The sequence below is a fragment of the Prionailurus viverrinus genome, chromosome B2 (genome assembly GCF_022837055.1).
Source record: "Prionailurus viverrinus isolate Anna chromosome B2, UM_Priviv_1.0, whole genome shotgun sequence".
Lineage (NCBI taxonomy): Eukaryota > Metazoa > Chordata > Mammalia > Carnivora > Felidae > Prionailurus > Prionailurus viverrinus.
The window spans coordinates 52,933,963-52,948,733 of NC_062565.1; the positions used below are offsets into that span (position 1 = coordinate 52,933,963).

Genomic DNA, 14,771 nt, shown 5'->3' on the forward strand with positions numbered 1-14,771 from the left:
TGGCTGAAGTCGGACGCTTAACCGACTGCGCCACCCAGGCGCCCCTCACACACACTTTATTAAAAAAAAAAGTTGCTTTACTGATGGGACAATATTAGTTGCTCAAAACTCAGTATTCAAGAGGATTTAAGATTTCTATTAAATATATTACCTATTCTACTTTATAAGAGAAAAACAGATAATAAAATATGATATTAAACAATTTATGTTTACATCCATCTTCTAACATTAAAAAAACTTCCTATTTGAAGTGCAAGCTGCACATACACTTTACTTTGCACAGTTATGCGTTTTTCAAATTTCTAATGAGTGACTTTACTGTAAAATCTATACCCCATGTTTAAAGATGCATTAAAATACAGTAGCTTCTTCATTTTTCCCATTCTTTAAAAAGAAAGAGACAAAACAGCTTACATATGTTTGAATTTAGAAACTTGTAATACATGGTTTTGTGGCTATTCACCTTTTTTTTTTTTTGCCTTAAGAATACACATCCTTTATTTTCCTATGGATACACATTTCTTGGTTTATAAATTTTTCTTGCGTGTGCTTTCCATGATGTGTATATTTTAATTACAAAAACAATTTTGTATCTTTAAAAACTCATGCTGAAAACTATTGCTATGGAGAGAGGAAAAATAAGCTAACAAAAGTAAGCAAACCAATAAGACAGTTCCCCATGGCGTGGTCTAATTCTATTTGCTCTCCAAAGGACCTTGGTTGAATTCTAACCCTTTTCTAATGTTGTCACTCAAAATTGGATCCACTTGTCTTTCTCATTAACCCCTAAACCTCTCCCTGCCACTACGGATTTTTCTCTCCTCAACTGAAGGAAGTAAACCTGTATCCAAATCTAATTATAGCTATCAGACTTGTCTTATGAATGCTATACGTCTTAATTGATTTCCATGAGAAGACTATCATACCACTATAATTATAAAAAGCAATAGAAAATTAGCTAATGTCTTAGAAACAAATTCCTTCTTAAGTGATCATTTATTATACATTTCATAGAACATGGGTCTGGGAGTAGAGCCTGTTTGCAGTACATGCTCCAACTGCTGGTTCTGGAAGCAGGTAAGAATCAAAGCAGATCTTCTCTCTCTTCCTCTTCCCCATTTACCTTTGCTTTTGGGTCACACAGAGAAAACAGGGAAATCGGCTGTTGAAAGGGATGCTGAATGAGGGGAAAGATGGGCCGAATTTCCTGGGGCAGCTTGAAGGCTCAATTTTATGTTTTAAATACTCTATTGAAGGTCTACATAAAATAATTTTGGAACAAAAAATAATAGGTCTTAAAAATTTTTTAAAGATGTGGAAACCACATTAGAGGGTTCCTTCGCAAATGGTACTACGAGTATACACAAATTGATCAACCCAACAGTAGGCTGAGATGAAAAGATAGTTGCATTTGGGTAAGTGTTAATAAGATGAGTAACAATGTCAGGTTTGCAAAGTCAAGTCGGCCTCTGATCTTGGAGCACTATACCCTCTAGGCTAGATAAACTCTAATAATTATTAACTTGTATTCACGAGACAGATCACTATACAGTGATGGCCTGATCATACCAGGTACAAAAGACACTCTACATATATTATGAATGCTAAAATAATAACTACATAGTTCATATACGAACTTAAGCAATAGATAGTAACTAACTAGAATTTGTGGAATTTCATAAATACCCTCGTGCTGGAATATTCATGTGCCTTGCCGACTTAACAACCTCCTCAAACTTCTCCATGCTTTCTTCAATAGAACAGTTAATATTCTTCTTGCTAAAGGATTCAGATGCGGCACCAAAAACTGATATCTCGGTGGCTCCGGCAGCAACCTGAAAAAAGAGAATTAAGGGCAAAAACAATTAACTTAAAATATGTAAATGATAACAATAGAAGAAATATTAATTACTCAATAAAGGCATACATGTATTCATTAACATTTGCCTTGGAATTCACAATTAGAGTCTTTCATCTTGCCACATAAGCTCTTTTCAAACTTACAAGTATCTCGTGATAACAAAATAATTCCCCAAGCTGCAACACTCTATGAATCTATGAAACTATGAAGTACAGAATCTATGAAGTACAGAAAACAGTGATGATGTTCCAATTTAATTTCATCTTTCCTAAATTATGCGTAGGTATCAAAAATATTTTAACTGTAATTATGGAAAATACTGGCACCCCAATAAAGCCTTTTAATATCTATGGAAAACATTATTTTTAGACCAATTATTAAAGAGTAGTAAATGCTTTCTGTTCTCCTCTTCCTATAACCTAACAGAAAAATGTTTTTCCAATTCATCATTTAGACTTTGCGCCAAATTTTTTTCCTGTCTCTTAAGCTAGCTTCCATTGTTTCATACCTTGACTGCTACAACATACTCTTGTATGTCTAATGTCTTAATCCTCTTGCCTAGTCTTTAAATCCAAAATATTAACCTAATATTTTTCCCTTTTGCCATCTTAAGTCCTTTCCCCAGACTTCTCCAGTGACTTGTTTTCAAATATCACATTTCCTCATTTTCCAGCTGGATTTTTTAAGACTTTCTATTAATGTATCTGTAGCACTGTGCCTAGATTCTCCTCTCTTTCGGATACCCTATTAACGTATTAAGAAAAAAAAATCTTTTTTTTTTTAATCCAACATTTAAAAAACACCAATTGGCTTCCAGTCCTCCACCAAAAATAAATTTTTAACTTCTAAAATCAAAATTCTACTTTAATACTTACTGTGTGCCAGAATTTTAGTACTTTTGTGTGTTCTATCTGTAACCCACAATCTTACCCATTTTACAGACGAGAAAACTGTGGCTCAAAGAGGCTAAATAACTAGCACAAAGTCCCAAAGCTACTCTAAGTTATCAGGTCATGCTTTGAGAACAGGCATGCCTGACTCCCAAGCCATGTGTTCCATCCCATTATTTGCCCTCCCAAGCTACTGTTGAGGGTGTACTCTCAGTTCGTGTCTTTTTCAAGGTGGAGACATTCGTTACTTTGTTAGGACCAATGACAGCAATATTTATAATTTCTTAAAATGCCTCTTTCTTTAGAGTAGAATAAAAAACTTACACCAAAATTAACAAAAGAAGAATGGTTTTAACAAAGATACACAACAGGTGATATATCAATGAGCATCTACAACCTCAACTTTATGCAACACAGTCCCAAATATAAAAGTGAAAAATAATAATTAACACCAGAAATAGCTGGTGAAAAACTTTTATGACAAAGCCATTTAAGCACAACACCTCAAGCCTTCTTAATATTGCCTTGATTCCTCTTGTATGTGCCATTATCAAAGTTTTTTTTTCACATATAAATTCTTAAATCACATAGGATTGGGAGAAACAAGCCGGAAGGGGAGAATAGGGAAAGTTGCTAGAGGCAGTTGTAAGTAACAGTGGTTAGCTTCACCTACAGGGAGGGAACATCAGCACCAAAAAGCTGATCCAAAAAAGTTGGCAAAAATGATCCACTACAATAACACTAATATCGTACTGAGAAATGTTTAAGTTAAATTCAGTATTCCTTATTTACGCAGGAAACACAAAATATACTTTCAAAAGAACTTCAGCAAAATGGATAACTATTTTTGTGTGTTGATTCCTGAATGGTTAAAATGGAAGGGCCATTTATGTGGAACACTTTAGTCCATACCAATACCATGGAGTTACAGATCACCAGGTATTCGTGTGCATACATTAGCATTTGTGCAGGGTAACAAGGGAGCCACATTGGATACTGTTTTAACTTTGTAAAGATCCTTAAAACAGCAAGAAGCATTTTAAAAGAATTTTAAAATAATTCGCAGCACACTTACAGCACGGTGAAAACCCTGAAGATTAGGAGTAAGGACAGGATATCGAACTCCTGGGTATTGATGAATGCCTTTCATCACTTCAGTGTGATCAGCCATCTGAAATATGTAATAGTTATATACAAATATTTAACTTTAAATATTTTGTCAAGCAAATGTTTCATTTTTCAAGAAGGTTATAATTACTCATGCAATTATATTCTAAAATTAATGTCAGAAATAATAAAGCTCTGTCAAGATAGCTAATGATAAGTAGTTCGTAAGGTCATAAATACATAAAAACTAGATCTGGGTTTAACTTATTCACATAACAGGATCTGGTTAAATGAGTGATTATGAATAGTCAGCAACTCTCTACTATTTTCACTTGGCTGATCTCTGGTCTCCTTTTATTTCACAGCGCAACCTTCAAAAACTCCTGAGACTGGGGAAAATTTTAAAAGCAATATGCCATGCTTTTAACTTCCATGTGAAAATCTCACATCCAAATAATTTTCAATGTTTGAAATTTTACATTATTTAGTAAAAAATTACATATCTTTTAGAATACTTTAACAAGGCTGAAATCATAGTATATATGTTATTTGGTTAGCATGGATGTTTCAGTAAGAGTCATAGTGCTCTCTGAATTATCATCAGATTACTATTTGTTCTTATAATGCAAACAAATGCATACAATGGAGTAACAAACAGGAAAATTTAACCCATCTCTCCAAGACTTTATTTTTCTATATTTTCTGTGATCCTATAAAAAATCAGCTTTATAGAATCAAAGTTACTAGTTTGCCACAAAGTCTATTATTTAGCCTCCTAGAGCAAATAACCGATGATCAAATCTCATAATCAGCACATAGACAAATTATCACTGACATACCATGAGCTTTATATAATTCAGAATAAATTATGGCATAAACAATAAATATAAGGAATAATATATAAACAATGAAAAGTATAAAAAGTGAGCACGGGGAAAGCCATAGAAACATACACCAAACCAAAATCTTTACCTTCAATATGGGAATGGATAATGAAAGACTTGTTTTTTACCTATATATCTTGGCTTGTTACAACAAGTATTTTTAATTTTAAAATACAGTAAAAAATTAATCAAAGTACAAATGCTTTTCTTAATAGAACTACACAGTTTAAATATATTAAATATTACAATATTTACTCCTATTAGCCCCTTAGTCTTACTCTCAGTGAAATGCCAGTGGAATTAAGTAAATGAGTTTTAAATACATTTTAAATTGAAAATTAAATATTTAAGATGCAAAAAAAGGTGCCTCCCATTGACTGCCATCCTACCTTATTGACATTTAAGTCTCCAAGTTTCATACAATCCAAACACATTTACTTCTGTCGAAAACATGATTCTTGCTTACTTATTTCTTAGAGATCACATCTACTGTCTGCCAACCAATAACTGCATTCTTTACAACGACTATCCCCCATGGTCATCTACAGTGCATAAAAGCCAATGCTCTAGTTTCATGCTGAGACTATTTGACTTTAAACCAGATGTTTATTAAGCACCTACTGTGTCCAAACCCCTATGCTAGGCCTTGTGGCAAATATAAATACAGGAAAGTAAGGTCCTTGCACTAAATAATTTGGGGAGATAGCACAGATGCACACAGAAACATAACCATTCAAAGGAATATAGTGGTTGCCAATCAGAGCACAGGTTATAAGAGTTCAGAATGGGGAAAGGTTAGTAGGACCTTTAATAGCCTAGGAAAATTTTAAGAGGTATGGAATACAAACTGCAGAACATGACTACAGCATATTAAAATTTAAAAAGATATGGCCACAACAGTATTTCTAATTCCACATGCTCTTCCAGAAGTTCAACAATTCCTATCAATAGGTGAACTATATTTACTTCCCACTTGAACCTGGGCAGATTTGTGATTACTCCAAGCAATAGAATATAGAAGAAATAATAATATGTGACTTCAGAGCCTAGGTCATAGAAAAGTACACAGCTTCCATATGGCTTTCTCTTTGGGGGAAGCCACTGTGGGGAAATCAGCTAACAGGCTGTGAAAAAAAAAAATTAGCTCATGCAGAGAGGCCATGTGTGGCAGCTAATGTGGAAAGTAACATGTGAAAAGAAACTAAGGCCCCCAGACAACAACCAGAATCACCCCTAAATTTGTGACTGAAGAACCATTCAGATGACCTTAGCCCCCAGCATTCAAGTCACTCACATGAAGCCCCAGACCTTGTGGAACAAACAAGGTGTCCTCCTGGGCCCACCCTCAGATTTCATGAGCAAAGCAAATGCTTATTTACACCACTAAGTTACCAGGCAATTCATTACATAGCCATAGAAGCTGAAACACAGAAAAATCAATAGGGTGGAAAGGAGGGAGGAGTGGGCAGCAGCAGCAATACATAATCTGGCTAGAGAAGATTATGGGTAAATAATGTGGGAATGGATTATAAATGAAGATAGGGGACTATACACTGGGATGTGTCCTTGAGTTAGCTTCACATTATTCTAAAAATACAGCATTTATCATGAGGTCAACAGGAAAGCCATGGGGAGTGTGTGTTGAATTAGCCAAAGATTGGGATAAATGCAGTATTTTTGGAAAGCTACATCTGGGAGAGATGCAAAGGGCAGTATGGAAAAGAAGTGAGGCAATTGTCGGGCACTTCTGAGAATGCAGCATGCAACAAGTTTCAGAGAAATGGTACTGGGAATAGAAGTCCCAAGAAAAATTAATAGGACACAGTGGGATATTAATGTAAGGAAGAGGACTTTACTCAAAAATGTAATCCTCATTATTATATAGCCTTCTTTTTATGTTAAAAAAAATTTTAATGCTCATTTATTTTTGAGAGAGACAGAGTGTGAGCAGAGGAGGTGAAAAGAGAGAAGGAGACACAGAATCTGAAGCAGGCTCCAGGCTCTGAGCTGTCAGCACAGAGCTCGATGCGGGGCTCGAACTCATGGACCGTGAGATCATGACCTGAGCTGAAGTAGGACCCTCAACCTACTGAGCCACCCAGGTGCCCCATATAGCCTTCTTTTTAAATTATTTAGCATTTGTGCATATTTCAACACAGTCCTTCACTACTTATCTATGAATTTAGCGTTTAGGCCTGATGCTACAGGGTGAACTCTATCTGTATCTCTCTCTCTCCCTCTTTCTCTGTCACACACACACACACATACATAAATGCACATGCTAACATATACACACAATTTACAATAAAAAATTAGAGTACTACTAATTTCAATCAAAGAAAAGCAAAGTAACTACTAGTTCTAGGGAAGTGTAATAAAATCTGAAACAATACTCTTACTAGAGAGTAATATTAATCGATACTACTAGTACTTATGGTCTAGAATGTTTAAATGTTCATTAGAAACATTTATATTATATAACAGAAATGAATAAAGTGTTGCTGTAACCAATATACAGATTTGGTTAACGTATGCAACATAAAGTAGCATAAAGAGCACAAAACAAATTTTAATCTTTAAGAAATACAGATCATATTGACCTGTATGCTAGTATTTCATTCTACATGCAAATTAACCAAAATATTGACTCACGATGAAAAAACAATGATTTAACAGATGTTTTAATCACTAAAACTAGAAAACAGAGATGATAGTATCAAAATTCTTATGTGATGAAAGTTTAGCTTTGGTAATCATTGAAGATACCTTAGTAAAATTATAACACATGAATTTGAATCCGACAAATCAGTACTTTTTCCTTCTTTAAAATAGCCACAGTATAATGAGGTCATTCAAGAAGTAATAGCAGTCTATCTAAATTTGGTCAATAAAGACAGTTATATAAAGAGCTTTAGAAAATCCTGATGGGGTATAATTTTATTACAATGAATAAAATAGAACAGGTTTCAGTTAAAGTATATACTTTCAGCTGAAGGTATAAAATTCTTGCCTTTTTTTTCCTCTTAGGAAGTTTATGCTATACTTCAATCTTGATGTTATTTTAATGTCTCAAATTTAACTGTTATTCAAGCAATAATGGAACGATTCCTTTACAGCACTATTTTGACAATTTAACGAAAACTTTCTACATCTGGTTTGATTTAACATATTTTAAAGATTTTCCTATGACTTTTAAGATCATAAAAATCCCATAATTTGGTTGATAACATGATTTGCTATCACCTGGCCACAGTCTGGAAATGGCAACACCTATGTCTATCTGGCCAACCAAACAGGTTATACCATGGTTAATCAATTTCTTAGGCATCCACATTTATATATGAATTGAAATAATATTTTGCAATATGTTGCAAGGGCATTATAGATATGAAAAAGTTCATAAAGATTAGAGTGTAATAGGCATATAGTTTAGAGATTGCATTTGCTACTATCATGGGTTAATTAAATTTAGACACGCCACATAATATATGTTTAGATATCTTATTAATATTTTGTCATTATCTGAATTCTATAATCTCCCCAAAATACACAGTGCCCTCATCCAAATTCCCTAAGTTTACCGGGATTTCAAGATATTGCACATGTGTATAGTCATAAACAATAACAAAAAGTTTCTCATAAACTTAGAAAAAAACAGAAGTTTCAATTCTATTTTGTACACAAACTATTACATTTATATTGATGGCATACCAAAGTTAATTTTAAGAAATCCTAACACCTTAAAAATCATTTTTAAAATTTCATGATTTTTATATGGATTCACTATTTCATACACTTACTACATATTTAACATGGCATAGATAAATGAAGCAGACAGTTCATACACACTTAATACACAGGCCAGTGGGGAAGGAAATGTTTGTATATGTGTACATAACAAATCACAAATGTCCTGTGATCTGGAGTTTTAAGTAGCACAGATAAGAAAGCATTTTTCTTGGTAAACTGAACTAAAATAATGACAAATAGTTAAGCTAAGTGTTGTCTAGGCTAAATGTAAGTAATTCAGGGATCTGGTTTTTAACAGAGCAAATTATTCATGAGAGTTTGATGAAGCAAAACTATTCATACAGCTTGAAACTATTCAAATATATTCATAGAATGAGACGATTCACATATATCTATTTACATATTTCCTATGATAAATTCAACTTTCTGTGTACTGTAAAAGGAAAGAGTTTAAAAAGCCTGAACTTAATTTTTTATTAAAATTCTTCAGATAATTATGGAGAGAAATATCATACAGAATTTCTTTTTTAAAATCACACAATTCTTTCATTTTTCAAGTCCAATGAAATGAAAGTAAAAATACCTATTACACTTTATCTCTCTTCCAAGTAACAGCTGACAGAGAAAACAGAATATTCACTAAGTAAATTTTGTTCAGTTCCAAATGAATATATGATGTCTGAGATGTTCAATCAACTGAAATAAATATAATTAATTTTAGATAAAACTGCAGAAAAATCAAGAAGTTCTATTCTTGTTTACAATAACTGATTCCTATTCACTTAGCAATGATTAACATCTTTTTTTCTTTTCCCAGAACAAATGCAATTATGAAGATAACATGTGGTACAAATTTTTCAGTTCCAGAGCTGCATTATAAAATTTTATGTGAAAGTCTTTTATACATATTGATGACATATAAAACTGCTACATTTATTATTTTAAGTCAGTAACAGTTTAGTCACTAACAAGTCACTAACAAGATTACAAAATACGTGACTTGAGTTGTTTTGTATCACCATAGAAACTATTCAATTCTTCACTGGCTCTGCTAAAGGTGAGGAAATTGTACCATGTTATGGGGTGGACATATTAAGAATTTAAGTTAGCATTGTGTTTTTAAATGGCAAAAGTGTGTAGAATAGAATCTAAAATTCATCTGAGGAAAAAAAAAGATGTTAAGAGATTCCATCTTTACAGTGCTATCTACAAAGTGGTATCTGTAAAATTATATAATTTGACCACGTCTTACAACTAGATCTTGTAACCTAAATAAAGAACTCTTTCACTCTTTTTTTTTCTTTGTCCTTCTCCAGTCAATATGACCAAGTCAAGCATCATTAAGGAGTGAGCATTGCCCATTGTCCCTTCTTTCATTCCATTCAACTGCTAAAGAAGTCAAATTGTTTCCTCCCCTTCACTCTAACAAGAATCCTGCACCTGATTTCTTCTCACAGTATTTTAAGAGGTCAACTGTTGAGTGCTAGAAGCAAGAGGACAAGAGAGTGAGAAAGTCTAAATAATCAAAATAGCAATAAAGTTGGAGGAAAACAGGATGGGGGGTGAGAGGTATGTCTTGGTGGCAAGATGCTTGTACTGCTCTGGAGCAATGAACAAGTATGAGAAGAGAAGACAAATGGGAAATGATACAAAATGTTGCTTTAATCTATAGAATGGGTCTGCTGTAATGGTCTCCAAATAATGCACATTAGGACTGGAACACCATTTAATCGCTTTAAATTGCTATTTTATATTTCTTTATGTATGAATTCAGGCACAAAGTTTGCCACTAGGGAGAGCTCATGATGGTTGCCTCTTCAATAATATTGGTGTAAATGTTCTCATATGTTTAAAACACATAAATATTATATTACATATAATACTCGATTATACCTCCTATTAAAACTGTCACTGTAGGGTTAAGCAAAGAGTCCATATTCACAATGTCCTACAATATCTGGGACCAGACGTATATAAATATTTAAAGAGAAACGAGTTTCAAAATGTACAGAGCCAGAAGCTAGTTTAGAAAATTCTTCTAAACATTGTATGTGTAAAATTCTAAGTGATAAACCAGTTTTCACCAATGTCAAATTAAATGGAAGTCTTTTCTTAACAGAAATATATTCAAAACACAAGATATAAAATTTTAAATACATCATTCATATTGTTATCTTTTACAAAAATCACAGAATATATATCAAAATTATTCATTGTGAAGGGCACAAAACTGTAGTAATTCTTCTCAAGCAGTGTGTCTGTATATAAGGTTACATATCACATACAAAAAACAAAAACAAAAACAAAATGAAAAGCAAAACAAAAATAACAAAAACAAAAAAACAAAAAAACCCTAAACACCAGAAAAGACTGAATCATCTTTCTAGCTTCTCTAAAGAAAGTATTGTAAAGTGCTATCATGAGAAAGGCTTCAAAAAATGAAGGAAAAAAAATGAAGAAAAGGAAAATCAATTTCAATCAGTTTTGAACAAAGCTACAACTAGTAATGAGACTGAATCAGTAATTTAAAAATCTCTGAACAAAGAAAAGCCTGGAACCAGAAGACTTCACTGGTGAATTCTACCAAACATTTAAAGAAATCTTAATGCCAATCCTCCTTCAAACTGTTCCAAACTTTCAAGAGAAGGGAATACTTCCAAACTCATTTTATAAGACCATGCATTAGGAGCTGGTCTTATAAGACCTTGATACCAAAACCAGACAAGACGCTACAAGAAAACTATAGGCCAATATTCCTAATAAACACAGAATAAATAATCCTCCAAAGACTACTAGCAAACCAAATTCAATAGAACATGTAAAGGATTATACACCATGGCCAACTTAGATTTATACCTGGGATGATAGAAAGATTCACATGCACAAAGAAATTAATGTGATACACTACAGTGACAGAATTAAGGATGACCATGTCAATATACGTCAATATTTGACCAAAAATGCTTCATCAAAAAGCATATGACAAAATTCAACACTATTTTATGATAAAAACTCACCAACAAATAAAACTTTAGGAACAGAGTGAAACTACCTCAGCATAATAAGAACCATATATATGAAACCCACAGCTATCATCATATTCAGCAGTGAAAAACATTTCCTCTGAATCAGGGATACAACAGTATGCCTACTTTTTCTGTTTACATTCAATATAAAATTAGAAGTCCTAGCCAAAGCAATTAGGCAAGAAAAAAAAATAAAGGCATGCAAAGAAGAGGAAGTTGTAAAAGTATTTATGTTCACAGACGACATGATCTTATATGTAAAAAACTCTAAGGGCCACATTAACAAAAACAAAAGCCTCTTAGAACTAATAAAAAATTCGGTAAAGTTGCAGGATTCAAAGTCAGCATACAAAAATCAGTTGCATTTATATACAGTAACAACAAACCATCCAAAAAGGAAATTAAGAAAACAAGATCATTTACAATAGCATCAAAAAGAATAAAATACTTATGAACAAAGTTAACCAAGGAGGTGGAAGAACTGTGTACTGAAAACTATAAAACATTGATGAAAAAAATTAAAGCAGCTAGAAATAAACGGAAAGATATTCCATGTTCATGGATTCTAAGATTTTGTACTGTGAAAATATCCACATTACCCAAAGTGATCTATAAATTAAACATGCAATCCCTACCAAAATATCAATGGCATTTTTTGGGTTTTTTGTTGTTTTTTTTTTTTTTACCGAAATAGAAAAACAATCCCAAGATTTATATGGAACAATCCCAAGATTTATATGGAACTATGAAGAAACTCAAATAGCCAAATTAATCATGAGAAAGAAGAATAAAGCTGGATATATCACAATTCCTGATTTCAAAATAATTTTCAAAGCTATAATAATTAAAACAGCATAGAAGACAGATATATAAACTAATGGAGAATAGAGAGCTAAGAAATAAACTGATACATAAACGTTCAATTGATCTTTGACAAGGATGCCAAAAATACACAATGGAGAAAAGATAATCTCTTCAACAAATGGTACTAGAAAAACTAGATAACAACATGTAAAAGAATGAAATTGGATCCTAATCTTATGCCATATACAAAAATGAACCCAAAATGGACTGAAATGTAAGATCTGGAACTGTTAAACTCCTAGGGGAAAAAAGAGAAAGAAAGAAAATAGTTTCATAGCATTCATCTTGGCAATGATTAATTGTATATGACACCAAAAGGACAAAAAAAGCAAAAAAGACAAGAGGCACTACGCCAAAATAAAAAGCTTCTGCACAGCAAGGGAACAATAGAGCAAAAAGGGAGCCTCCAAGTTGTAAGAAAATATTTATAAGCCATATATAAGATAACAGGTTAATATCCAAAATATATAAGGAATACAGCCAACCTTATAGCAAAAATAACAAACCAATTAAAAATGGACAAAGGATTTCCATAGACATATCTCATATGGCTAACAGACATATGAAAAGATATTCAACATCACTAATCATCAGGGAACACAAATCAAAACTACCGTAAGATATCATTTTATACTTGTTAGGATGAAAAACAGAGAAGATAACAAGTATTGGCAATAATGTAGAGAAAATGGAACTCTTGTACGCTCCTGGTAGAAATGTAAAATGGCACAGCCACTGTGGAACACATTATGGAGGTTATTCAACTAAAAATAGAAATACTGTATGTTGCAGCAAACCTACATCTAGGTATTTATCCATAATGATTAAAATCAGAATTTCAAATAGATATCTGCATTCCTGAGTCAGAGCATCATTATCCACAATATCCAAGATGAAATAATCTAAATCTCCAAGGATGAATGGATAAAGAAAATGTGGCAAAACCCACAACGAAATACCATAAGCATTCATAAAATAATTCTGCCAAATGCAACAAAGATAAACCTTGAGTACATTATGCTAAATGAAGTAAGCCAATTACAGAATGATAAATACTGCATAATCCCACTTATATGAGGTAGCTAATATAATTAAACACATAGACCCAGAGAATACAATGGTGACTGTGAGGGGCTGAGGATAAGGGAGAAATGGGAAGTTGTTATTCAATGGGTACAGTTTCAGTTATGCAAGATGGTTAAGTTCTGAATGTGGCTGTACGACATTCTGCCTATACTACATTGCACCTCGAAAAATTTGTTAAGACGATAGATTTCAATTGGAACAGTTAAGATGATGGAGCAGCATGGAGACCCTGAGCTTGTCTCATCCCTGAAACACAGATAGATCAGCACCAAACCATTGTGAACACCTAGGAAGTTGATCTAAGAATTAATACAACAATTGCATAACTCGAGCCACACAACTCAGCAGGTACGTGCTGTGGAAAGGTGAACTGGGGGAAGAAAAGCTGTGAAGGGTAGGGAGCCATTTTCACAGGGAGAGGACACAGAGAGAAAGATAAAGGGGAGAGTGCTGTGCATAGGGATTGTGCAAGAAAAGCATTCCTCCTGAAAGTAACTGGAAAGAGAAAGAGTGAAAACACTCACAGGGGACTGAATAAGAAATGTCTTCCCCAAAACCACTGACAGAAAGAAAGGAGAGGGTTGCAAACCACCAGGTTTCTATAAACAGTGGAGCGCAGGGTCTGAAGTTTCAGAGCTCCGTGCCTGGTGATGCTCTTGTGAGGAAGCAGGGCAAATCTCAAAGAGCAGGCAGTGGGATCTGAGGGGTCGGTGCGCCACACAGGGAGAAGTGGTTGCCCTGCTTGGAGTGCATTTGGTAGAGGCCATAGAACCTCCCTGTAGGCAAAGGTCCCAGCATCCCCTGGAGAGCAGTCATGTTTGCTAGTATTAGGACAAAGACACCAGAGTGTGGTGAAACTTGGCGCTGGCTGTGTAGTGTGACTGGCAATATTCTCTGAACCTCTGCTGCTGCATGATCACATGAATGTTTTCTTGGGCAAGCCAGGACCTGGACATTGCTCAGGGAGACCCTCCCCCAGACAGTTGGCATGGATCCAGCCATGGAGGTCTCTGAAATGTGGGGTTTTGAAACACAACCCCATCTGAGATAAAATTATGGAGGGAGGTGCCGCTTTGTAGGCAGACAGCTTGAACACAGGATAGAGGCAGGGAATGGACAGAGGCCTGAGACAAAGGAAGGGTGCTTGATCACGGGTGAGTGTGTGAAGTTCCTGTTCAGAGACTAAGGACCTGGGTGAAGCCATTTCCACTTCTCCCTTGCACACTCATTTTGCACAGGTACACTTATCCACCACAGTAATATAAGCAGTGTCACCTAATGGAGTGCCACCAATTACACGAAG

At 34.1% G+C, this 14,771-nt stretch overlaps 1 protein-coding gene across 3 annotated transcripts in view; it reads right to left on the reverse strand.

The window, feature by feature from the left end:
• HMGCLL1 (3-hydroxymethyl-3-methylglutaryl-CoA lyase like 1) overlaps positions 1–14,771 on the reverse strand; it is a 190,579-nt gene that overhangs the window by 110,440 nt on the left and 65,368 nt on the right. For all 3 annotated transcript variants that reach the window (XM_047859126.1, XM_047859125.1, XM_047859127.1), the window contains 2 exons: positions 3,827–3,922; positions 1,687–1,835 (listed from right to left, as the gene is read on the reverse strand). In XM_047859126.1, the coding sequence (XP_047715082.1) occupies positions 1,687–1,835; positions 3,827–3,922 (245 nt within the window). The remainder of the gene's footprint in view (positions 1–1,686; positions 1,836–3,826; positions 3,923–14,771) is intronic.